We start from the raw sequence: 27,996 nt of genomic DNA on the forward strand, positions 1-27,996 counted from the left end.
TTTTACAGGAGTCTTAGATTATGTTGGAGACTAGTTTCAGGTCCTAGTATTTGGAACCTGTAAGTGCAACCAAAAAAATAGGAGACGGATCAATAACGAAATGCGGGAAAAAAAAACAAAAACGAAATAATGGAAGGGTAGGAGATGGGGGGTTTTCCCCTTAGAGCAATTCCAACTTGTAATCAATGGTCCTTTGGTCTTTAGAATAGTAGTGGCGCCATTTGATGTTAGCTCTTTTGCGGGATTTAGAATTGAAGGTTCTCTATATCTATTTTCGTACCAACACTCAAGTTCTTTACTCACATTCTTCGTGTATATTGTTAAAATAAAGGTTTCGTTCCAACTTAAGACAATGATGGCATTACAACTAGAGTTGTTTGAGGGAAACTAGTGAGAAATGATTTTTGATGATTTAGTTATACTAAAACTACTTAGATTACTTTTAGATTCTTAAATTAAGGTTATGTAAACATGCAGACTTAAAAAGGGAAATAGATAGATAGAAAGGTGTGGAGAGTTAATTCCACTCGTGTGAAGACAAACTTCTAATACTTGAATCTAGTTTATTGCATCTTTAATCTTTCTTATAATTCATAGACAAATTTTAATAAATATTAGAGTTTTGATCCCTAACAATATAACTCATATTTAATATCATATTGCTAGCATGAGAAACAAAAGCAATGACTTATCTCTAAGAAATCATTTCAATTCCTAACTAGACTCTACACCAACTACCATTTTGGGGTAGGATATAAAGTCTAGCTTATTGTCCTAAACAACTAACTAGAAAATCAATAACAAAAGTTGTTCCTCACATGAGCTTCATTAACCATCCACAAATGAAGGTTTCTATAACACCCCGTCTTTTTATTTTATTTTCCTATAACAATAACAATAACAATAACAATAACAATAACAATAATGATAATAGGTTAAACTAAGTATATGATACCTCGATGTATACGTGTATTAACTACCATGTGAATTTCAGTCTTTTATGATATATAACGTTATGACACTTAGACATCCATATAATTAATAACACGTAAACCAAAAATATAAGAAACAATATACTCCTTCGTTCTCTGAAATAATATATGCAATAAAATTCAATAATGCGTAAACAAATTTACCGCACCCTTTTAGAACTCTCCACGCCTCAAGTTTTGGAAATGAGTTTTATGACTAATGATGTCATATGCTAGGTGGGCATTTATTGAGTGTGCCATAAATGGCCCGTTAGCATTATAAACAGGTATTCATTGAATGTGCCATGAATGACTCGGGTATTCATTAAATGTGCCATGAATGATCAGATTGTTTGGACTGCCCTAGAGAGGAACTAAGGTATTCGCCTTGCAGGTTAGTTGTATTTCTTGAGTGTACGGAAATGTAGGGTTGGGTATTCTTTGAATGCGGCAAGAATGACTCAAGGCATTCATTGAATGTGCCATGAATGGCCCGTTAGTGATATGATAGGTATTCCTTGAATGTGGCGGGAATGACCTAAGGTATTCATTGAATATGTCATGAATGACCTGAGTTTTATGCCCTAAGAGACTGTAAAATATGTGTATGAAAGCCCAGAGATGGCTATGATATTGTGGTATTCGGTAGGAGAGAGGCACACGAAATGTGTGATTTGGCAAATGTGTGGAGTGAAAATCGTGGAGTAGGTACTAAAGGGTGGGTGTATAAGAAAAGTAATTAATTAATTGATAAGAGAAATTGATTTGATTATGCGAGTGTGTTTGGGCTTACATTTGAATACCTATAGGATATCTACCTGTGTTATATAAAATTTCTAACTTTCTTTTGCAGGAAGGTAGGACTTAATAATATTTTGTGCAGAGACGCAGTCCTACCCTTATACAGCAGTGGATATAGGTAAGTTTTAATTCAATTACTTAGTTATTAAAACAAGTTATTATAACGAGTTAATAAAATAGAAGTCTTGCTTGGGAAGAAACTATGCCGGTTGAAATGACGGAATTACCTGTCTTCAAAGCTGAGAATGATTAAATTATGATATATTTAAAGTGTTAGTTGGATAAGTAAAGATTGGAAATATTTATATGTGATTAGTCTACTCATACCAGCAAATTTCATTTTACTGACCTATGTTTGCTTTGTTTTGGCAACGTGGGTGTGTTCTTGGGAACATAGGTGGAAGGCAGTGGAACCACGGTGTGTGATTTGGATTCTTGCCTGGAGCAGTCCATTAGTTTATTTTATTAGGTCCGATTCTTATTGGAAGGATGCAATAACGTAGTTTACTTTTTAGTATGACATGAGAACATGGTAGTGAGGAATTTTATTCTTAGAGTTTGGTTGATGTTTTGTTTGGATGGGAGATAGCTAAATAAAGTGATGGTGGAAACTTATAGGGTTTATTTATTTTTAAGTTGTTTCTTTTATGATGTGGGTTTTAGATTTTGACATATGTTGTATCCACCCCGTCATAGCCTGGGTTTTTAGACAATTGAATCGAGTGATGTTTGAGATATTTATATTTCAAATATTTACTTTGTAATTGTTTAGAAATTTGGGTTGTGACAGTTTTAGCTCATGATCATGGGATTAATAGAATACTTCAAGTTTATCTATGCTAAGGTAAGAGGGGAGGAAGAAGAAAAAGAATAAATACCAATTTACCTAAAGGAATGCTGAATTTTATTCAAGAACTAAAGTTTTCTTAATTGTTACAAGAGAAGAGCTCTAAAGCTTAGAAAATAAAAAATGCATGAACTTCCAAATAAAATTAGATAATGAAAAGTGAGTGTGTATCAAATGTGGTATAAGGAGTTTACTCCCAAATCAGCCCACACTTAAGCTTTATCTCTTTTCTCCCACGTGAATCACCTCCCACATTTATTACATTAATTACAATCCTATCTTCTCAAACCAAAACATGCCAAATTAAATACTATTTTGGATAACAATGCATTTAACCACATGCAAGGTGTCAATTTGTGCCAATAATTTGGCATTTTTGTCTTGACTTGCTCCATGATTGATGACTCATCTCTTTTTGTGGACCCACAAGGTGGGTCCATGTGTTGTGTCCATTGGTGGGCCCGGACGTCGATTTCTGCAAATTATAGCCTAAGGTAGAGCTAGTCGTACTAATCGTCTAGATAACTTCTTTGCCGAAACCAGAGTCCATGTTCAAGAGATCTGGAGCTCTGAAAGTTGACGTTTTTCTTCACATAGTCCCATTCTGACTCGATTCTGTCATGTTTGAGTCCCCGACTTTAATCTGTCTTTGTTTAGCTTCACATGGCTGATTTGGAAAACCTGCAAAAGTACGCAGGTTTAACCAATATTTTCACGATAACTGCGAAAATCTACAAAAATACGAAAATATAATTATTTCATGATTATTAAACACATAATTAACCAATTTGCTATGTCTATATGAGTTTAATATTACAGTTTTTGGTGCTTATCAATAGTGTTAACGGAAAACCACATATGTTACTTCTTTTAAAGACACTACAACATTTGTGTCTCATTTATATTGAGATATCCTTTGATAAGTTTTTTTAAGATACCCCCTAGAAACATACCCCCCAACTAATGTCTCCTATCAGTGAAGTATATTACGAATAATGCAATCAAGTTGCTTAGTATGTTGTGAGCGTAAAAACTTTGATTTGTCTACACTACCATGACGTTGCTTTTTTATGTTCGTGACGGTGGTATGCATAGATATTTCAATAATATGTTGCTATAAGTCACATATTCAATAATAATATGATACTTTGAGTTACATATATTTCAATGATATGATACTCTAACTCACATATTCAATAATATGATACTCTGAAAGTTACATATACTTCAATAATATGATATTGATGTTATATATTCAATAATATAATACTCTTAATGACATACTAATCTTTTTTAACCTATAAATGTTGTTTCAAGAATTTCTTATGCTCCTTAGAGTAACATATTATACCAATGTGATAAAATTACAACATATTATACCATGTTGTAGAAACTTCTCTATTATGTCATTTCCATCAAATGTTAATTACCACTAAGAAAATAATACAAGTTTACAAGTTGATATTATGAAGGTCACCTATACAAAAATTAGAAAGTTGATTTGTCAGAAGTTGAAAAACACTTGGAGAGGCCAAATGGAACTTGCATTGTGACAAAGTATTGACAACTTAGATGGACTTTGGACTTTCGCACTAGTACAATGCATGCTCAATACACTTCTTCCAATAGTTGTTGGCTGAAAGAAACACTAACTTGGATAGCCGTTTGATAAACGTAAAATGAATAGTTTTACTCACGAATAAACGATGAAACTCAAACGCAAGTAAAACTAAAACTATTTTCATGTTTAATTTATCAAAGTTTCTCTACTCTTGATTTTATCAAAATAGATTTGGAGTAAAAGATTCGTTCCACTCTTAGTTTTTTAGTATTGGCGTTTTCTATTATTATCAATCCTACCAAAGTCAATGAGAGTTTTACGAATATATACTACAATGCAAATTATACCAAAATACTTAACTATGATAATTCAACTACGACAATACTAAATTGATACTATGATAAGGAATTAGGGGGGGATTAATTCCACCTTAACTCGATTTAATTTACTAACGAAGAATCGTCGTAATTTGAATTGAACTGCTTTCGCATAACAATTGGTTATTTCTAATCCCTAGTTGTTTATGGTAATCTCTACTAACTAACATCTAGCATGTGAAACAATCAAACCCATTCTCATGGCGAACTAATCGTTTTCTATAATGGAATGGAAATTACGACTACTCTACGCTAACACAAATCAAGCTTCATCAAGGTTTCTTCAACCCCCTCTAATGGAGGTTTAGCCTAGAATCATTATGCTATCATTTCCCAATGAAATTAAACAAGACATGGTATAAAGATTCTAACTTTGCTTATTTGAGTTCAAATGGAAACTACTCATGCAAGAATTGATTAAAACTAATAATGACAAATGACTAAATCTAGGAATTGAAATACAATGATTAATGAAATGAAACTATATTACGAAGAACAAACTACTTTATTGATCTAATAAATAAATAACAATTGATTCAAATACTAGATTAAAATAAGATAATAAAAACTAATTAATGAATTCTCAAAATTAGATATAGATTACTCTCTAATGGCTACTTGCTACATAAACTAATTGATGCTTAAGAGTTAAGTCTTGTGTCTTGAAATAGAGGAGACCAGATCCACATTTTCGTGCATGGGCTGAGGAGCCATGTTTTGGGCAGGAAAATCGAGTCCAAAGCCCAATTTCTTTAGTCCATAGACCCATTTCCAGTTGGATTTGGCTGCAGTAGATTTTTTGTCTACTTTTGCTCCTCTGATTGGGTCAAGTCTTGGACCATTGGAAAGTTCTTTCCGAGACGGTCGTTTTAACATAAGGTAGGCCCAATTCTGAGGTCTGAGTCTAAAGATATGGCTTTCAGAAGTTCTGCTGACTTTTATGTGATGTTTCTGCCCGCGTTGACTTTGACTTTTCAGCTTTGACTGGGCTTTATAAAGGCTTTTTCTCCTTGAATCTTGGCCTTTAATCACAGAACTTCTTAGCAACCAACCTTTGCTCCTTTATCTCGCCAAAGTGACACATTTCTGCACATAATTGACTTCAATACCTGAAATACATAAAAACACGTAATCATTATATACTCTTATTTATTACTCGCATAATTGGTCTAAAAGCATTATTGTTAAGGGGTTAAAACTACAGTTTTGAGTTCTTATCACCGTTTATTCAAATTCAAACAGTCACAGATTGGAAACCAAAAGACTGCCATCAGTGTGTTTTTTCCTAAATAAATTTACCATCAACATGTTCTTTGAATCTCCTAAGTCTCTTTATTATAAAGTAGTTTTTAGAACCCCAATTCCTCCTTTTAAACCCATAGGATAAGCAGGTATGATAATTTGAATCTATCCATTTTTCAAAATCTGCATCAAAAGATAATTAATTATTGCCATTTATTGTTACCAATTAATCATAACAAAAACAATATACAATGCAAACCCCAAGGATGGACATAAGAGATTGGAAGTATTACATAAACATGTGAGGTGGCGGAAAGAGGAGAAAGAAAAAAGGGGAGTGAACTACAGCAGCTTGATCCCTCGACAAAGGGGGTACGTATGCAACCTAAAGTTTGTAGTATTTTAGCCGATCAAAACAAGTGTCTTCTTCCATAAACACTATGTACATTCAACAAATTATTCAACTTCTTAAGTTCATTGACTATGACTAAAAGGGTGCTGATACATGCGAGATTGGTAGTCGGTATTTTAGGCCCGACAGTTTTACCTTTAGTTTATCTATTTCTAGGAGAGAGAAAGATTGCGAAGTTGTGCATTAGACCATGAAGTTTAACTAAACTCAATCATTTACTTACACTGGTTAAACACTTAAACGACACTTGAACTTCATTTAGTATGTGACATGTTAAGGTGGTCCGATAATATTTAAGTTGAAAAGGCTGGAATAAGAAAAAGAAAATACACTCCACACTTCAAAGTTCAAACTCCAAACCAACTATTATCTGAGGGAAAAAAAAACAACAACAACGAGAACAACAACTCCAAACCAATTTTAGTTCATTTGATGCACATTTTCATCATGAGAATAAAACATCTCGGCAGACGACCTTTCAAAAAGAAGATGTAAGACTTCAAGACCAACATCCTCGTTTATGGGAAGACAAACCAAATTATGTAAAATGATGGGAAGTCCCTTATGGTACTTTCTATAGGTTTACTTGAGTGATTGTAGTGAGCATACGAACGTTGAAACTTAGGGAATTGAAGGCATCAATGATCCTCCCCAAAACCATTGTATTTTCCCTATTTTTTAATCAAATTCCAACGTACCTAGCAACAATAACAAAAAACAAATGTGCTGATGTAGTGATATGATGTAGGCCGCTAGATTTTTCTATGAACATTGAGACAAACTGCACTTTGTGTAATTGTGTAGGTTGTCTCAATATTCATTTCAAATCATCATAACTTAATGTGCGCCAATATAATTTCAAGATTATAACCAGCACAAATTCACCCAATAGGAGTTTTGGGCACATTCTAGGTGTCACATTGTCAAAAAAAAAAAAAATGTCAAAATTTTGAAAGTTTTCAATCTTATCTCTTTACATTAAAAACTTAAAATAAAAAACTGATTCTGTCATTTATCTATATAACAAATTAGGGAAGGGTTGGGCACGATCCGACGGTCCAAACACTTTCTCAGAGTTTCACCCTGTTTATGACATGGCGGAATCTACGGGTAATTGGTCGTATGTCTCTTTAGTTAACGCAGACCGGCATACTGTATCGCGATTTCCTCCAAATAAACCAACGCCTCCCCCTTCTTATTTTCTCCTCGCTCTCATCCCTACCGCCCTCATTTCTATCAATCCAAATTTCACTCCAAATTTCTATTCCTCCAAATTTCACTCTCATCCCTACCAACACTCCATATTTCTCTGCCTCTTCATTTAACCCATTTAAATTGGTTTTGGAAAAGTAATTATTCCTCATCCATCTACCTCTGTTTTGGAAAGGTTACAGCACTATTTGGTTTGATTTGGTGGTTCAAGGATATTCAGCAGAAAAAATTCGGCAGCACTACAAGGTCAGACACTACTATATTCAGACACTACTATATAATATGTTGTTAAGCTAGACATTTGCAAGTTGATTGCAGCACTATATATTATAATTCGGCAGCACTATCATAATGTAAAGTGTTAGTTCCTTTGGATTTTTTGGTATTTTTTTTAACTTGGAGTACTTTAATACATGCATTTGTTAAACTTCGTTTGGTTTTTATTAATGGGGCAAGATTTGGAGTTATGTAGTTTGAGTAGGAGAGTAGGGTTTCGATTGTGTTACTTGCAAAGTGTTTGAGATATGCAGGGTCATTGATCACTTCTGTTGCATGTACTTTGTATTTTACTTTTGAAGTAAAGGATTTTAAAGTTTTGTCAACGATTCAAGTTAGAATCTTAGGACCTGATTGAATGAATCTCTATGTTCTAGCCAAACGATATAATGAAAGCTTCATTTCGTAGCAGTTCTATGTCTCTAAGTAAGGAGATTCTTTTTGATGGGTTGGAAATTTAATATTTCTGTTAAAATATAATTGATTTCTCTATTCCTTTTTTTCTGAGGTTAATATTTTACATGTTAATATTTTCAAATATAATTGATTTCTCTATTCGAGTTTAAGCACAGGTGGTTGGAGATAGTCATTTACTTGAGGTGCACTCCGTCCCACCGGATAAATTAAACCACATTATTTATTTATTGTTCAAATTGACGGTATATTTCTTTTGAAAACTTCGACCACATTATGAAAGTATAGCTAAATGGATGTTTTTTACGAGATTTGAATTTTGAAGGAGAAATGTTTGTCATGGAACCATTTTGCTTTCTAATTATGAATAATTTGGTATGCTCTTGGAGAATGGGTCGCTTGACCAAATTGTTGCATTTCGAAGAAAACAAAGGAAGGATCGGAAGAAGGCAAGAAGGAAGAAGGCATTTGCATTTAGAACCGCTATAGAGGCATGGAGGACGGACTACAAGTTTGCATTGTCTTGTTGCAACTCAACTCACCTACCGTGATGGTTGTTAAGAGATTTGGTCTCCGTGATATGGATCGATAATGAAACTCCAATAATTAACATCTATTGTTGATGTTGTTCGAAACAATAAAGCCGGTTACAAGCGCCGCAACTTTGTTCCGACCCTTTTTCGTATTTCTCTGGCGCATCTTTCGGTCTTACGGCATAAGTCACTAAGTTCAACACAGTTGAGGACTTAGCACTTCTCACTCAACCGAACTTGAAAGGAAGAATCAAACCCGGCAAATGGAATTGAGAAGATTCTTGGATTCCACTTGATGAAAACATAGTGAAACCCAAAACAACCGATGGCTCTTCTATTGGTAATCCGGTGTTGGAGGAGGAGCAGTGTGATTTTCGGGAACTCACAAGTTGAACTTTTGGGATTGTGCATGGACTTTACAAACTTGGAGGCGAATGCATTGCCTTAAGTAATCGGCAATGGAAATGGCGTGCAGACAAAGGATGGAACAAATTGTGGATTGAGAGGGACTCTATGGTTGTGATTCCGCGGTTAAAGAGGGACTCTACCTTGGCCTTTGAAAGCACGATGGCAAAGAACAACTCTACTGATGGAACAATGGTGGATCACTCTACTCTCAGATAAGCAAACTTTGAAGCCGACTCCTCAGCAAAAAAAGGGCGCACTCATGAATGCAGGAGACTTCGCCTATGGAGAACTACTAGGCCTGAGTTTGTCCCAGTTATTGAATGTCTATTCAAGACATCCGATAGATTTGACTAGCCTTTCTTTGAAGTATTTTGATTTAAGAACCATGTAACAACACTCTCGATGTAACATTCTTTATATTTGTAATATATCCTTACTTGTGTGCAAAAAAGTGCGCAAAGATCATCGTGACACTATCTTGTAAAACATTGTTAGTCCTTGGATAAGAAGTATATTTAAACACAGGCGTATCTGCGTATGTGACTATGGGATATGCGAAGATAACTATTTTGTGGTTTATCCATCTTTTCCTATTATTTTTTATTATATTACTTAGGGATCGCCGTGCCTATTCAATGACTATTAATAAGTCTCAAGGACAATCAGTGAAGTATGTTGGTATTGACCTCCACACGGAAGTTTTCAGTCACCGTCAATTGTATGTGGCGCTCTCATACCCTAGGCAGCGCCGAAGATGCGTCGGGGTCTTTAGTGCCGTATGGCACGGGCAAACCCTAGTGTCTAAACACATTTACTAATGTCAGGGACCGAGAAATTTCTAACTCTACTCCTAGCACCAACAGAACAAACCCCCGCCGTTTAAACGTAATTAAACGTAACAAAAAAGGTCAATCAAAGTAATTAAAAAAAAAAAAAAAAAAAAAAGTGTCAGTTCATAACAGACATCTCCAACAACCTTATTGTTTCTCTTCAGTTTAATTTTGTCAACTTTGTCTGAAAAAAACACAACACATGAAAGAATGAATCAAACAAGAAGAAAAGAAGAAGCAAACAAGGTAACAATCTATCTAAAAATACCTCAAAACACAACACTCCTTCAACAAACAACATTGTCTGATCATTTACAAATATATCAAAGTAACTGTTTTTATGACATTTTTGTTTTTGTCTTTACTAGAAAATGGAAGCTTTGAACAAAGCTTATGCTGATATAATATTTAGTACAACTAAAGAAGCAGCAGCTAAGATTATGGTTTCGGAACGAAAGGCGTATGGATATCAGAAACAAATGTTTGGAGCTAAGGAAGAGGCTGTTAATATGCTTGTTAGAATGAAAACTATGACTGATTCTAAGGTAACATTTTGAATTATAATGTGTGGATTGGTACTTGTATAGTTTAGTATTCGTTTGCTATTTTTGTTTAAAATTTGCAGTCTTTTGATTGGTTTGGTCACTTTGGTGTTTAGTATGATTGATTTTACGGTAAATTTTGGTTTTTGGATGAAATGTAGGAATGGTTATTTGTTTGTATGTTATAATGTGGATTGTTTGTTCTAAGTCATGTTCTTTGGTACTGATTTTGGAGTTTGAATGTAAATGAGCTCTTGATTTGTTTGGTTTATTGTTTTATAATACCGACTTCAGCGCAGTAGAGTTTTTGTATGTAATCAAGTTTCTGAAAGCTAGGTTTGATATCTCCAATGTCGGGGTTAGAGACTTGAGTCTTTACTTTACATTCTGAGTCGATTTTAATGCTTATAGATAGTTAGATGTTTTTGGTGGTCACATTTTGTATTAGAGTGTAGTGGGATCAAGCTTGGAGAATGAGTATTTGTCATAGGATTATTCGGTCTCTTCTATGACCTAATTGTACCCAAGGTTCGGAAAGAGCATCTTAGCCTCAAGGCACTCTGCCTTTGTGAGGACTGAGGTGAGCCTCAGAGGCGCTTGAGGCTTAAGGCCTCAATGGCAGAAAAAATTTAATTATTAATTTTTTGAAAGTAAACAATTTTACATATGAATAAGGTTTTTTTTATCCTTCGGACAAATATTGTGTGGTTGAGGAGAAAAGGTAAAAACAAAAGTTGGAAAAAACTAAGTACCTTTTGTACCTTTTGTACCTATGCATTATTTACCAATAAAGTTTAATTCCTTATCAAAATTCTTTTATTCTTTTTTGTTTTTTATCGTTTTTTATCATTATACAAGTTCTACAACAGAAGTTGTTTTAAGAAGCAACATAATCTTTCTTCCAGGTAGAAAAGCCTTTATCGTGAAATAGAAAAGAAACTTTCTTTTTGACAAAATCAAACTTTGTCAATGCTCTCGATTAAAATATTAAATACATTTCTCTATCCTTCACTGATGACCTGAACTTCATGCAATGGTGCTTAGCAAGGTGCTGGATCAGCCAGCGGTGTTGATATCCCTAAGTAGATCAGTGGATCTTCTTGGAAAAGTTAGACTGTGGAGCTGGTTTCCATGAGAGTGTTCTAGTGTTGCACACGATTAGTGGCGCTTGGTGAAAAATGTGTGTCGGAACAAATCCTGAGAAATTAAAAGGGTCGGTACTTTAGTGCCGAAAAGCCCAAAATAGTCATATATATCAGGTAGTATAGTTTTCTCATAGGAATGTTCCAGATACTTGTTATCTTGTCTCTTATTTCTTGCTTTGAATCTCGGAACAGGAATGTCATTCTGTTGAAGTGAGGTGTTTGTAGCTACAATTTCGCTACTAATTTCATGTTATACAGGATCTGATGTTTATACAATCAGAAATATAATTCCAAAACTTTTCTGTCATATTAGGTTTGAGATTTACTTGACTCTGCCAAAAATAGATATTCAGCAGGACAAAAGAAAATCTTGTTGATGCCAGAAATAACGTGGTCTGACGAAACCCAAGGAGAGACCTTTATTAAGCATTCATCTATCATGCGTGAAGAAATAAAGACTAACATGTTTTGATAAGGTCCAGGTAAAGAACTTAACTAATTTATGTTTCTTGATCATAGAGATATTAAGGAACGGCTCTGTAATGGCAATGGCTTTGTATGCATATACTAAGTACGCTGTAATTGATATCGTAATTGAAACTCGAGATCTTGAAAGAGATGACCTGCAGGAAAAGTTGTGAGCCGATAAGTCAACGTACTATGTGAGAGTGTGATATTTTGAGCATTTCATCTTAGGGGCACATTCCAGATCCTGTATGCTTAGGTAATATCAATTGTATGATACATTGTCATCTTGTTCATGAAATCATGACGAAACAGTAAAGTTTGCATTGGTCTTGTAAACACTGAAGACTTTCCTATGTAAGATCGTAACTCCATATTTTTAAAATATCTGTGTCCACACACCGATCTACCAATACATTTGTTTACAAGGAAACAGACATGCAATTTATTTATTTACTTATTAGTTTTTTAATTCGTATGTATATCATGCATCTATACCTCTGTAGTTAAGGCGCTGCCAAGCATATCCATTTGATAGACATTAATTATGTAAGCACAAGTCTAAAAAAGTATAAGGACTGTATTTTTGGTCAGCTCATTATTTTTTGTGTCTCAATGACCTTGTAAACTTAGAGAATTTTATGTTGGATTAGTACTAAAGATCTTCCATTTTTATCTTTGTTACTTTTGTGTATTAAATGTTACTCCTTGGTTATGTTAGCCAATCTTTCGTTGTTGTTTATTCCAAAAGAATAAAAAGCAATAAAAGATAATAGAAAAATCAAAAGACTTCCAAAATCACTAAATATTGACTTTTAGTCAATAGACATCAAAACGTTTCGCGTTTGTACTATTCACCTTCACCCCGTTGTTCTCATTTTGAGGTTCTCATAGACTCTTTTTTGGTATGACTAAAGAATTTAGGTTGGTTTGAGATGATAGGGATCTTATTCACTCCCTCTCCTGGCTGTTTTGTTTGTTAGTTATACTTAAATCAGTGAAATCTCATTCTACTGGTAAAAATGGGACCAGACATTCTACCGAATGGAGCAAGATATTGGTCACGTGCTAAGTTAGCAAGTTTTCATTCTATTTACGCCATGCATATAAGCAATCACTCATTTCATTGGGAATGAGTTAAATGTCTTTGACACTTTATGGCTTAATCTGATATGGAGAGTTATACTTGATAATAGCCTGCTTGACTAGTACTTGAGATGGTTTCATGCTTACTTACACTAGCCTTGCTCACCCACTTTTTAACCCTGCCTCATGCCTCCCCAGTGTGAGGAGGCCGTTTTGGTTTGAGTGTGGGTTGCCTTCGTAATGGTATACCCACCCCCATTTTTTTGTCTTTGTTCTATGTACTATAAGCATAGCATAGAGTACTTTGAAGTGCATATTAAAACTCAAAATCACGCGAATTTAAACATTTCTTTATCTAATCTAACATTTTTCTACTTTCATAGAAAGGGGCACTCTATTTTCTAGGTGTTTGTCATGTCGGTCACAGTTCACGTGTATCACCACATGAGGATACATGGCAATAGGTCTTCAGGTTGTGAACGTCTGTTGTATGACACACATCATACATATGGTACACTATAACATGTGTGCGTTTCTCATTGGGTGCAAAATTTAGATAGTCTTCCAAATAAAGGACATCAAGATGAATTTAAGAGAAACTAGCTTGTGGTTGTTGGCTTACTGGTTGGAGATACCTCAGATTCCTGTACTAACTTCATGACTAGAAAGCCAAATGGAGGATGTTGGAATCCATAAATCTCAATGGTTTTGTTTGGTATATCATCATAGGAATTTTGCGTGGCATTACACACTGATGTTGGAGCCTAACATATTCCATCTGTTTGCATGACATTATTTCTCATAGCAACTGTCCTTAACTTTTCAATTTTACGCTCCATGACAGTGTTATCTACATGCTTCCCCCACTTTACGTTGTTTTTGTCTTCTTTATCTCTGGAATTGTAATTGATTAGCGTCACTGCACACCAATAGTACATTCTATTCATGGAATATATTGGATTATTTTTACCATTTTTATTTATTTTTTATTGCAAAATGTTGGTATTCATGGAAAATAATGATATTTTATTTAATCCAGTGTTTGATTGGTTACACTTTTTTAGTTTATAAATCTCTTAATAGAGTATATGTAATATAGTTTTCTGGTATCAATTACAACTGTATGACCATGCTCCATGCTCAATCATATAGCATATGGAAAGAATCAATGATTGCTACCTGTGTTTGGCATCATGTTGTCACATTTGTCTTTTCCAATTTTGTCCTCAATAATCATTTAAGATTGCTACGAACTACCATTAAGAATCTAAAAATGTTCTTTACGATAAGTACAATGCAAATATTTGATCGCAAGAAGATTAGTTGGTACTGTTGAGATATATTTTCCCACAGTAGGAATTTAAGGCCTTGTGTCATAAATAAGTTCCTTCGACCACCCAATGCTCCAAATTTATCGTGGCATCATAGTAGGCTATTGTTTATGGCCAAAAAAACCAAGGTACTCCACATCACAAGATAAAAGTAATCCACATGCTTGGCTCAATGTAGGCCACACATGAGGAGTGTGTAGAGTATATTATCCCACATTGGGAATTTAAAGCCTTGCATTATAATATTTAAGTTCCTGGGCCAGCTCCACTTATTGCCTTTTGGTTTTAAGTTGGATGCTCCAAATTTATCTGGTACCATGGGAAATCTGTAGGAGCTCTCTTAGGACAGTACCAGTATACTTTTCTCTCTAACACCTGGTATATATCGTGACATTAGATGAAATGCTTATTCAAATTTGTCTTTTTGCATCAATGAGACATTTATAACGCAGTAGAAGTATCGTAAATAGTTCTACTTTTCCACTCTTATTTAGAGGTTGCTTTAAATCCAAAAGGAGAAAGATATATATGTGATAAAGGAATGAGGCCGTTTGAAAACATGTATCTTCTTTAGTTTGTCCAAATTTTTAGGGTTTATTAGTTACAGAGCTGTTAGATTCTACCTTTTTGGCAAGTTTTAGGATTAACCTTTTAGATAAGAGCTTCTCAAGCATACAATAATTGTGAAATTAGAGGACTACAGCTGCAATCTGCCAAGGATCCCTCTTTTTATGCTTCTCTTCCGCTTTCTCCTTTTAGCTTTGTATTTTTTTATCCCACCCTCCCCTTAAGAAGATGATTGTGTCCCATATTCAGAGTGGTTTTGAATATTTTGTCGGTTTAAAAGTTGTTTATTTGATCTGATCTTAAAATTCGTTGGAAAAAAAAATACAAATTGACCATAATATATCAAGAAACAAGTTTAACAAATGGAACACGGTGGCAGACATGCATGCGGCATGCCCGTACTTTTTAACGTGAAAGCATTGATAATCAACTGCTTGTGTAACAGCATAAATATGTCTATTTCTCTGTATAAGTGTCTGTGTTTATCAGTTCATCCAACTACATGTTGCGACTTCTATAATTCATGTCAACTAGGGTGGAACTTCCTTACTCTATTGCTTTTAATAAGAGTTTCTAAACAAAGTTTTTCTACATTGTTCACTATTCTCGTTTCTAGATTGCTGAAGCGGAAATGACATCCTTTAGTCAAAGAAGAAAAATTCAGGAACTTGAAGCCAAGCTCCACGAAGCCGGGGATGTGGCAAATTACCTAAGGACAGAGTTGAGAGAAGTGAAAGAGGAACTGCAGAAGTTGAAAAGCAATCTAGTGCAGCCTTTGGATAAAAAAATTGTAAAAGGGGCTGCGGCTTCCGATGAAGATGCACCACAGGTGAACAAAGTAATTACCTCTGAGTCCATTCTATTATATCCTTTGGCTTTAGGACCTGCCACACTATCATCTTCCAACGTGAAGGATGCTCGATTGTATCAGAGCCATGCATTTGATCATTGTTCTTCCGCGCCTGATAATGTACTGTTATGGACTGAGCTTCCAAGCGATTGCCCAGAGGAGAACTTTGATGCTGGTAAACCTGATCTATCATTGATGATTGAAAGAACCAAAGAGCCTCAGCTGTACCGAAGTGGGTGTACTCAGAGAGTACATGCATTTGATAAGAACCAGCTTAATGGGAAATCATCTTCTCCTGTACATACAGATAACCAGTCCTTGCACAAAAAGAGAAATTCATTCTTTCAAGAGAATGAAGCATCTGAAGGAGCCTGTATATCAGTCAGTACAAAGGCTGGCAATATGCATCTAACAAAAAAGAATACAACTCGGTTGGGGAAGCTACTGCAGATAGATAATTGCTGGGACAAAGCTCAAGGATTTAAGTTTGTCAGAATTCCTTCTAGAAAAAGAGGAGCTAGATCAAGGAAAGCCAGGACTACTTTCTGCACTAACCAGATGATGAAATCACCTGTTGGAGCTTCTCTAACTACTTGCCAAATTTCTACACGTCTTGAGAGTAACATCGGGAAATTGGGCAAAGATCCATCTAGGAGAATTGAACAAACAGAACATAAAGTACCGTCCGTCATGGGCAGTAAATTAGGATGTCCCGCTGATATTCTAATTGATACTGAGGTTCTTGAAGCAAGAAGCATCCAGAATTCTTGCAATGAGGGCAAAGTAGATAAGTCATATTTGACAACCCACGAGAAAGGGGCAGATAGGTCAGAGGTTCCAGATTCTATATCCAGCCTCAGGAATGTTCAAGTGCAATTAATGAATTCTAACTCCCAAGTTGATGAAAATTGTGAGAAGACTAATAGAGCCCCTTCACAAACTACAGATGATAAATTTCTGAAGTACACATTCCAGAGGAAGCGCAAGAGGACATCCTTGAGCATCCTTGGTCAGAGTGTATCTCTAGAAAACAACACTTCAAAGAAGAAGCCAACTGAGATACAAAGCAATGGCCCAGAGCCACTAAAGTCTAGAATGATGGTTGAATCATCTCGAGATGATCGACAATTGATGCAGGTTGCTCGTCAGGTGCGTGAAATTTCCCCTTCTTTAAATTTATCATAGACTATAATTAGGATGATACTCAGTGTTCTTGTTCAGTGAAGGAATCCAAGAGTTCATTTGCATTTTGATCAACGGTCTCATTGTTGTGGACACAAGGCTTTTTAAAGAAGATAGAGAAGATAAAATGTGGGATAGAATTCCTTAGTCACCCAAACCGTCATCATACATGCTTGTCGCTCCCACTTCTAATCTCCGCTTTTGCGCTTTTCTACCCAAACCTCGGTAAAACCGCACTTTGCTTTTTGGGAAACACACTCTGTGCTATTACAGCGACAAATCACCTCTTTTTTAGGCAGCTCACCTCTAATTAAAATGTACTTTGGTCAGACCGATAATCTTAGAGATGTAGACATTAAGTAGATCACCTACAACTTTACTGTCACAAGGCATGTGTCACAAAGATATGGATGATAAACAGAAGCTAACACTTACCAAGTTACAGCTTATAACAATATTATAATGGTCTAGTAAGTAATTTGATTTGACTATTCATTGTTAGTAAAATATTGAAGCTTGCAATATTAAAACGCTGACTAGTAACCAAATGATATGAATGCTAGGGAAGACGCTCTAGATAGTGGAGCTTCCGAAGTTAGGCGCTTTGACGCTCCTGCTTAACGGTCTGGTGATATAATCCAATGTGGCCTGCCCCTGCTATTTCATATTAATGATATATGAAAAAAATAACACTCCTAACACAATAGAAATTATATAAACACTCCTCATTAGATATAAAAACCCCTCAACACTGCCCCGTTAAGTTGGAGTAAAGATGTCAATTTGGCCCAGCTCGACAAGACTAGATTGTAAACATATTGGCAAGCTGATCAGCAGAACGACTGGAACAGTGGTGATGACACTAGATTGGACCTACTCTCAAACAAAATGAATATTGGGCACTGTTTGTGTTTCACTCCTGAAGAACAGAGCCGCAAGCAATCATATTAGCAGTACTGTTATATCTTATAACAATGAAGTGATTTCAAACTTTCAAAGCAACCAGATTGTCTCTAATATGCAAAAACTGTGAGCAGATTGACTATCACTAAGGGAACCAGCATGCCAGGGTTCTAAGGGACATTTCCCACATCGCTTCACTACCTTGGTTGGGAATAATTCATTGGGGTTTCGGGGGCAGCACCCCGACCCGAATTTTTTAGGATGTTTCTGCTATGTAAACCCTACTATTTTGTTAGATATGGATGTTTTAGAGAAGGCCAAATGGTCTTTTTCTCTCTTCTCCTCCAGACTTCTTTTCTTATTCAAATAGCTAAAATATAGTTTTATCAGCATAATCTGCATCTGTGAAGATGATATCAAAGCCAAAATCCTTGATGCCACCTTTATTACGTTTTGGTATCAAAGCCCTAGACACACTTAGGAGTTAGGAGTCAAAATCTCTTCATCGCACCCTTTGGGGTGGGCTTTTTCTGCTGCCACACCCTTGGGCCTTGGGCGTCTTCCTTTGCTGCCACGTATTCTGGAGTAGTTCTGCCACAATCTTGGTTGAACCTTGGGTGGCTTCCTTTGCGGCCACGTATTCTAGAGTATTGCTGCCACAATCTTGGTTGGATCTCTCAGGTTGCCACACTGCCCAAGCTGTTTAATCCCTATGTAAGTTCTGCTTATAGCCTCCAGCACCTGAATCTTTGGTTTTAGGTTTAACAGGTATAAATAAAATCCCCATTTTCTCAGTTCCCTTGGTATCTACTATTTATATACTAAAGCAGAGACTTCTAATGAAGGATTTTCTCTCTCTTATGTGGCACTCTAATATGAGAGTTAGTTTTTTTCTCTGTCCTATGTAGCACTCTAATATGAAATACAGTCTTTTCTAATAGGCTACAATACTACGTACATAGAACCTCTTTGGAGAGTTTGAGTGTATTTTCAATTCTTATGTATTTGATCAAATAAAAAAAATTGCTAAAAAATAGGTGATTTGTAAAAGGTAATTTTCTATTACGAATCAAATATTTTTAGTATTTCAATTTTTATATATTTGATCAAATAAAAAAAATTGCTAAAAAATATGTGATTTGTAGAAACTAATTTCCTATTACAAATTATACAATTTTAGTGTTTATGATAAAGTACCGACTTATTTCGAATATATCTTTAACACGGCCTCAGAACATAGTTAAAAACAATTATACAAAAAATAACATCACAAAATATATAATAGAAAATGAAAAAAAAATTAAACAAAAATAACGGCAAAGCAATAATGACAAATATTTTAAAAAATATATAATACTGAATGAAACTAACGTCAAAAAACAATTAATGAGGAACCGAAAAATGGATGCAAACGCATCGAACTAACCTCAAATAATATTTAACGGGGAAATGGAAACTGGATGCAAATGCAAACATTAAACTAATCTTAAAAAATAATTAATAGAAAATTGAAATATGGATACAACTGCATTAAACTAACCTCAAATAATAATTAATGGAAAATCAAAATTTGGATGCAAATATATCAAACTAACATAAAAAAAAATAATTGTCGGAAAATCGGAAACTGGATGCAACTGTATTGAGCTAACCTTCAAAGATTAAATTATCAGGAAATCGGAAACTGGATGCAACTGCATTGAACTAACCTAAAAGAAAAATTAATTATAAATTGGAAACATGATGCAAATGCATGGAACTAATCTTAAAAAATAATTAACGGGAAATCGGAAACCAGATGCAACTGCATTGGATTAATCTTAAAAAATAAACGGGATGCAAATGCATTGAACTAACCTCAAGAAATAAATAACGGGAAATCGGAAACTGGATGCAAATTCATTAAACTAACCTCAAACAATAATTAACGGGAAATCGGAAACTAGATGCAAATATAACTTTATCAAATAATAAACGAGAAATTGGAAACTGGATGCAAATACATTAAACTAATCTCACAGAATAATTAATGGGAAATCAGAAACTGGATGCAAATGCATTGAACTGATCTCAAAGAACAATTAACAGGAAATTGGAAATTGGATGCAAATGTATCAATTAATCGAAAAAAATAATTAACTAAAAAAAATCGAACTGGATTCAACTGCATTGAACTGATCTCAAAAAATAAATAACGGGAATTGGAAATTGGATGCAACTGCATTGAACTAACCTCAAAATATAAATAACGGAAAATCATAAACTGGATACAAATGCATTGAACTAACCTCAAAACATAGTTGAGTTATATGTTGTGGGAATGTCTCGATAAATATAGTTTTGCATTTAAAATGGTGTTTATCTTATCTCTTTTCGTATGATTGGGAACTCACTGCTATTCAAGTAGCTTCAATATATATAACTTCACCTTATTAGGCAATCTCACAAAACTTCAATCAAACTTATTTTAGTAAACAACAAAATGAAGTTGAAAGGTTTTTATTAAAGGTGGGTTCTTTTTTTTTAATGGAAAGTGAGGTTTTCATGTTATAAGAAATTTGGTTGAGTGATAAATATAATATTAATATATAATAATTCTGTATATTTGCAAATATTTTTTAGAATAATTAATATAACAACACCCGTTCGTAGATAATCTTTGAAGATTCCACATAGTGAGTCATGTATAATTTAAAGAATAATTAATGGGAAATTGGGAACTGGATAATCTTCGATGATCCCACATAGTAAATCAAGCATAATTTATTTTTTATGTCATGTTTGCAAGGACACTACAGATGGATTAGTAGAAATTGGTATTACACATCATATTGGATAATTAAAAGGAAATCAGAAACTGGATTCAAATACATAACTGAGCTCAGAGTAATTAAAGGGAAATCGGAAATTTTATACAACTGCAATAAACTAAACTCAAAAAGTAATTAATTAGAAATCGGAAACTAGATGCAATTGCATTAAACTAAAGTCAGATAATAACTAATGGGAAATTAGAAATTTGATGCAAATCATTGAAAGATATTTAACGGGAAATCGAAAACGGTATGTAAATACATTAAACAAACCTCAGATAATAATTAATGGGAAACCGGAAACTGGATGCAAATGCATTGAACTAAACTCAAAAAATAATTAACAGAAAATAAAAAACCGAATGCAACTGCATTGAACTGACCTCATCGAATAATTGGTGGGAAATCGGAAACTAAATACAAATGCATTGAAATAATCTCAAAGAATAATTAATGGGAAATTAGAAACCGGATATAATTGCATCGAACTAACCTCAGAGCATAAATAATCAGAAACTGGATGCAGATGTATTGAACTAATCTTAAAGAGTTATTAATGGGAAATCGGAAACTGGATCTAAATGCAATGAACAAATCTCAAAGACTAATTAGCGAAACATTGAAAAATGGATGAAACTGCACTGAACTAACATAAATGAATAATTAACGGAAAATTATAAATTTGATGTAACTGCATTGAACTAACTTAAAAAAATAATTAACGGGAAATCGGAAACTTGATGCAAATGCATTGAACTAACCTTAAAAAACAATTAACATAAAATCAGAAATTGGATGCAACTGCATTGAACTAACATCAAAGAATAATTAACGGAAAACCAAAAACTAGATGCAACTGCATTAAACTAAAATCAGAGATTAACTAACGGGAAATCAAAAATTGGATGCAAATGTATTGAAATAACCTCAAAAAAATAGTTAACTGGAAATCGGAAGTCAGATGTAATTGCATTGCACTGACCTCAAAGCATAAATGTCCGTTTTTTTAGCCTTCTCACATGAGTAATTAGGAGTAATTAGGAACCCAAAACGAAGGTGAGTTTATAAAAATAGACTCTTACATGTATGCAATTTGTATAAAAATTGTAAACTATCGAACTAACCTACAAAAACAATTAACGGGAAATCAGAAACTAGATGCAGATGTATTTAACTAACCTCAAAGAGTAATTAACGAGAGATTGGAACCTGGATACAAATGCAATGAACTAATCTCAAATACTAATTAACGAAACATCGAAAACTGGATGCAACTGTACTTAATTAACCTTAATGAATAATTAACCGGAAATCATAAAGTGGATGCAATTACACTGAACTAACCTCAAATAATAATTAACGAGAAATCGGAAACTTGATGCAACTGCATTGAACTAATCTCAAAGAATAATTAATGAGAAATTGGAAACTAGATCCAACGTACTACATTAAACTAATCTCAAAGAATAATTAATGGAAAATTAGATACTTGATGCAAATGCATTAAACTAATAACCCTAAAACATATTTGTATTATATGTATGGGGACTAAATGTCTCGACAAATATAGTTTTGTGTTTTAAGTAGTATTTATCATAATTTTTTTATTGTGATTGGGAATGCCATGCTATTCAAGTAGCTTTAATATTATCTTTGCCACATTAGACATTATCACAAAACTTCAATCAAACTTCTATTGTTAAACCTAACAATAAAAAGAAGTCGATGAGTTTTATCAAGGTTTGATGCTTCCTTTTTTATAGAGTGGTGGAAGAAATTTAAATGAGTAATTAATATAATTTTCATATCTCATAGCTATGCATAGTTGCTAATATTTTTTAGAATAATTTAATATAATGACACCCGTTCGTAGGACACGTTCATGTGATAAATCTTTTCAAGTAGGAGTAGTGTATTCTTTGAGGATATGGAAACAATCAATATGTTTTAGTGATTTGTACACTTTAGTACATAAGCCGAGCGGTGATGATTTACCGCTAAATCATTATAAATCAAATAAAACTATTATACAAGCTAGATCGAGTTTAAGATAATTCCATTTGAAAATTACGGATTAATATCTAAACCACAAAGTGAAGATGCTATCTCAATTTGATCCCTTAGTTTCCAAATACTTATGCACCATAATCGCTGCTCATTAACGTATTTCGGTTTATTTTCAATAAAAATATATTCTGATTCGAAAATTTGCCGCTAAATTACCGTAAATCTAAGAAAATTATTATACAAGCTAGATCGAGTTTAAGATAATTCTATTTGAAAATTATGAATTAATATCCTAAACCACAAAGTGAAGAAGTTATCTTAATTTGATCCCTTAGTTCCCAAGTACTTATGCACCATAATCGCTGCTTATTAACGTATTTTGGTTTATTTTCAATAAAAATATATTCTGATTCGAAAATTTGTGTGAGACATTTTGTAAAGCTTTTTCAGCACACAAAATATTTAATAGATCCCGGGCGTATGCCCGGGTCCAAAATCTAGTACAAGCTGTTTCTAACATGTGAGATTTGTGAGTCTTAAAAGTGATGATCAGTACCTTTATAATATATATATTTTTTCTTTTTTCAATTTTTTGTTTGCTTTGTTGGTATAACTTAGTTAGATGGCGACTTCCTTATGTTAGTCAGAGTGTTTTTTTTTTTTTTTTCTTTTACTTAGTTACATGGCTACTGGTTCTGGTCATAGATCAGTACCTTCGCCACTTTTTCGGGTTTTGATGTGATCTTAACATTATGTAAGTACATTATCTTTCATTGATTAGAAAAAGAAAAAGGAAAAAATAAAATAAAAAAGAAAGAGAAAAAGAAATGAAGTAGGCCATATATAGTCTGTAAGTACTAGGATCTTTCTGTTACTGAACTCTTTTCTGTTGCATCTGTTACTATAACTTAATGGTGATGTCTTTAAGATTGAATGATGTCATCTCTTATGCTCACTGCTGTTTTAGTATTATTTTTTTTTTCTTCTATAAATAGGTTGATGTTACTAGTGGTTTTGGATTGTCGTCTTAATCTTGGATTCTTTATCGTTTACAGCTCATTTCCTTGAAGGAGAAGAAATGGTAGCTGTAAAGCTGCTTAATCCTCATAACAAAAGATGTGATTATGTGAAAAAGCGCTCAGTGAATGGCGGCCAACTGTCAAGAGAGAGCTTGGTGTTTCTCGAGTTACAGTGTAAGCTCACAAGTATTAGTAAGTTATAGTATGTAGTGTTTTTTCTCCATCCTCCAGAGGAGGTGTTATCCTACACCCCTGGTTTTCACATATACCATATTAGAATATAGTTGGTATTTATGTTGTCACTTCATTCCCTTTTATGAGCAAGTCTTTGATGAATAGTTTTATTTTGCTGGTGGGCTGAAAATATATGACTTCATACAAGATACAAGTGGTACAGTTATCATGCAAATACATATGGAAACTACCCTTCTCCTTCTCTTCCTTTTCTAGATGTGGTTCTACACGGCGATCATGTTATTACGCAAAATTGGTGATTTTGAACATTAGACTCGCAGTCTCACAGTCAAACACTTTTCGAAGAGTTTCGCTGGTTCACTGAGTGGGCCTGAGTTCAAGTTTTAGGGCATGGGGTTAACCTTGTAACCAACATCCAAGGTACAAAGTCTGTGTGTGATATGCAGTGAGGTATTGCATACCGCTAACTAGGTAGGCTAATATTTCGCCTTATGGGCTCCAAGAAATCTGACAGTAGTGGAACAGGTCCCACTTGAGTTTAGCACACAGCAATAAGGGTTTAACTGCAGTGTTCACAACGATAGAGTTAGTGAAGTTTTTGGGATAGAATGTACAGAACACGTCTTAAGATGTGAAATATCAGCGATAAAACTAGACTACTAGTATGTAGATATATTTCACCAAGACCTATGTGATTAAGCCGTTTCCGAGAACAGCCACCTTAATATCAGTTTTTACAGTAGCCGGTGTTGGAAGAAGAGGTAGTCGTCTGGTACCTTGCCACCACCTCTATTTCACAAGGACCTGTAGGTACAACTTGCTTCTTATATAAAGTGAGACCTTTAATTTGTGTTATTTTATACAAGGACCCGTACGACGACTTGCTTTTTAGTATAAAATGTTTAATTCCCTGGAAATTGAGCATCTCTTCATCCTAATTCATAGGTGTAGAATGCATGAAGCTGTTTTCTATACAAATAAGTGTATCAATGGTACAGGCTAGAAGTCACTAATCACGTTAAAGTTTGGTATAATACGTAAGGGCCGACCTAACAAAAGGGTTTCAATGCTTGGTAACGATTACAGCCTTCGGTGACCTTTTTAAACTATTGGAGGCGAATTATTTAGCCTTACTTGTTCAACCCTATCATACAACCTTGCTTCATATAACACGAAGTATTGCAGAGAAAAATGTGGATCATATTATCAAATTCAATATTTTGAGGCGGTCATCGGTTGCCTGAAGGCACAATGTAGGCATTCTGATGGCAAATTACCATACGAGTTACAGGATTCTGCATCCTTGGAAACCTTTCTTCTGGTAACATAAAATCCAATATTCTACCAAGACAATATACAGGATAAAAAGAACGACGACCACCGTTTACTTCTGAATTCCTCAAAGAATTACATATATGTAAGATCTCTGTATCTCTATACCAATGGCTTCTTTTGAATTCCTATGTAGTGAAAAATGAACTAAAGATATAAACAAAACATGGTTAACCTATGTCAAGGCGAAAAATCGCTGTTTGTGCAAGTGATTCTGATCTTTCTCATAGAAGAGATCTCTCCCAAGGCAGCAATCCAGAATCCTGGTTAGCTAAATTGGACATAATAAAGTCCCTCAGACCTGTATCCCATACCTCACAGAACCGGCGTGACCAATTAGGCGGCTCAATCGCTTCTGTTCCAAGCCCGGGTGCTCTGTCCTTCGACCCCTCATTCTGGTTTTCCTGCCAGTCAGCAACATAGGTAGCCACCCGTCGAGAAAACTTTGCTTTGAATGATTCCCATACCTGGTACTTGTAGTGGTTGATTAGTGCTGTGCTCTGGGGTAAGTTGAAGTACTTGTATCCTGGTTTTAGATGAAAATGGTGAACTACAGTAAGTAGGGTATCATCTAGAGCATCTGGCCGTATAATGGACTTATGTCGCTCGGGGCTTTGGAGCCTACAAGTGTACCCCACGGTCACTCCCCGTGAAGGCATTCTAGTGAGTCCTGATGGACCAAAGCTATGACAAGTAGTTCTGATTTCTCCAATTGTTGTTGAATTAGAATACTCTGCAACCATCGTTCGAAGGGAGTTTCGGCCTGGATAGCCAAATTCCTCTTTTGGGTGCCGATGAGTAATGGGAACAGGGAAGTAGAAGTATTCATCAACATCGATGAATCCCACCCACTTGCACTCATTCTTTGCCTCGAGTGCGCAATGGGAGAATCCAGCTTCTTGGGTCTTAATCCAAGGCCAAACATGCCTGCTCACATTGTAGTTTTCTTGCTCAAGCTTTTTTACCACTTCCTTGATATTATCCTCACTGTTGTTGTCATAGATGAACCAACGCTCGACGCCAAGCCAAGCATGGTATGCAATCCATTCTCGAAGCGATGAAGCCTGGTTCCAGACCATTGTACACACACAAAGCTCATGCTTCTTACTATCCGTTCCTCTTGAATTTGAATCAATAAGCTTAGCAACTGATGGAAGGCGACGAGAAGAAAATTTACTTGAACCACGAAGTCCAGCTCGCCTATGGCTTTGACTGCGAGTGAGGATATGTCTATGGGATGGGACACCAATTGTGACTCGAGCTCCAGTAGCCCTTGCAGGGAGCATTCGAAGGCTTCTTGGCAGCAAACACCGAACAACTTCCTGAGCAGCTGTAATAGCTCTGGTAGCAAGAACATATTTAGTACTCCTCTCGGCACTATCCCACCCAAAATGGCAGCTGAACTGTGTCGCATCAGAAACTCGATCTGCTCGAAGATTCAGTCCTTTTACAAACACCACCGCAGTTTCACCATCAAGAACTGCCCCATATACTAATGACTCCCACGAATGAACAGCTCGATCAACTAATAAGGAACCAGTATCTTCACCTACACTTCTCTTAGCACGCCTTCGCAGATTAACTATAGCTGAATAATTAGCAGGTGGAAGTGGGCATCGTATAATCGACTCTAGATCATTATACTCATCCATAGACAACACCGGTAAAGCAAGTTCTTCATCGCTAGCGTTGGACAACTCGCCTTGGATTCGATATATGCAGTCCACACCCAACAAAGAATGATCATCCTTGGACACAAGTAACAAGACATGATCAGGAAACAATATTCGATCGACCACCTTTAACTGAAACAACGTTTCGGAACGTGAGTTCTGAATCGATATAAGCGATAATGGATGGATAGTTAGAACTGGATGATATGCTTTTGACCCTACTGGAAAATGACCATGAAACAAGAAGACTAGTATGAAAAAGGAGAAGAAGAAGAAAGTATACTTCCATCGTTGTTTTGTATGTAAGCGTCTCTTCTTTGAATCCATAATGAAGGACAAAGTAAGAGAGAATTCAGATCCGAGTGTTTTCTAGAAAGATTGGAGACAGGTGAACCAAGTAGAATGATTGGTTATGGGGTCTGGTTTATGTCGGAAAGAGAGAGAGAAGCGAGGTGTATACTAAGACAGGCTTATGGTACGTCAGAGAAGTCTGAGTTGTCTTCGTCCAACCTGGCTGCCTTTGTCTAATACTTAAACCAAATTACACTTTCCTTTATGGAGTTAATAAACAGGATCAATTGCTACGTACTAGTTTCTTAATAACAATTGATAGCTGAAAATATATTGGCACATACATTACACTAAATTAGAAGATGCATATTTGTATATGATTTATTTGGCCACAAAGCTTTTTTAATACCAACTTGGCAAGTGTCAATGTATTATTTTAGATTCTATATTTGAAAAGAAGAAAGGAATATTGATAATTTGGTACTTTTGCCAGTTCATATTAGTTTCTTTTTGCTTAAAATAATTCACTGAATCATGAATGTGTTGCGATTTCCGTCGATGTATTGAATCATGAAGAGTATTGGTGTAATTGAGCTGGAACAAAAATATTACGCGATAATATTTTGACTATACCATTGATTGAGTAAATCAAAGTCGTCTTATTGAAATCTAAGTTGTTATTTGGCTTAGAGAATGACATGAGTCCAATTT

At 34.9% G+C, this 27,996-nt stretch overlaps 2 protein-coding genes across 4 annotated transcripts; one reads left to right on the forward strand and one right to left on the reverse strand.

Moving 5' to 3' along the window:
• Positions 1-9,905: 9,905 nt before the first annotated feature.
• Positions 9,906-27,425, forward strand: LOC147497813 (uncharacterized). 3 transcript variants are annotated; one of them, XR_015195259.1, is made up of 5 exons: positions 9,970-10,130; positions 10,253-10,429; positions 15,637-17,019; positions 17,616-18,669; positions 23,831-27,425. XR_015195259.1 is itself a non-coding variant. In XM_086560138.1 (4 exons), the coding sequence occupies exons 1-4, from the start codon at positions 10,095-10,097 to the stop codon at positions 23,858-23,860; spliced, it is 1,626 nt and encodes a 541-aa protein (XP_086416264.1). In that variant the 5' UTR covers positions 9,906-10,094; the 3' UTR covers positions 23,861-27,425. The 3 variants fall into 3 exon arrangements, 2 of the variants coding, with proteins under 2 accessions (XP_086416264.1, XP_086416265.1); XM_086560138.1 differs by lacking the exon at positions 17,616-18,669 and having other exon boundaries at positions 9,906-10,130; XM_086560139.1 differs by lacking the exons at positions 9,970-10,130; positions 17,616-18,669 and adding an exon at positions 11,885-12,053 and having other exon boundaries at positions 10,291-10,429.
• Positions 25,352-27,321, reverse strand: LOC147497814 (glycosyltransferase family 92 protein RCOM_0530710-like). Its single transcript, XM_086560137.1, has one exon. It carries the CDS (start codon positions 27,319-27,321, stop codon positions 25,546-25,548), a length of 1,776 nt encoding a protein of 591 aa, XP_086416263.1. The 3' UTR covers positions 25,352-25,545.
• Positions 27,426-27,996: the final 571 nt, after the last annotated feature.

The sequence above is a fragment of the Coptis chinensis genome, chromosome 5 (genome assembly GCF_015680905.1).
Source record: "Coptis chinensis isolate HL-2020 chromosome 5, ASM1568090v1, whole genome shotgun sequence".
Taxonomy (NCBI): Eukaryota; Viridiplantae; Streptophyta; class Magnoliopsida; order Ranunculales; family Ranunculaceae; genus Coptis; species Coptis chinensis.

Excerpts from the sequence above, each read along its gene's own strand:
- LOC147497813 (XM_086560138.1), top strand. The coding sequence starts at position 10,095 with ATGAATCAAACAAGAAGAAAAGAAGAAGCAAACAAG. Across the intron at positions 10,430-15,636 it reads AAACTATGACTGATTCTAAG|ATTGCTGAAGCGGAAATGAC; the intron begins GTAACATTTTGA and ends TCTCGTTTCTAG. Across the intron at positions 17,020-23,830 it reads TGATGCAGGTTGCTCGTCAG|CTCATTTCCTTGAAGGAGAA; the intron begins GTGCGTGAAATT and ends TATCGTTTACAG.
- LOC147497814 (XM_086560137.1), bottom strand. The coding sequence starts at position 27,321 with ATGGATTCAAAGAAGAGACGCTTACATACAAAACAACGATGGAAGTAT.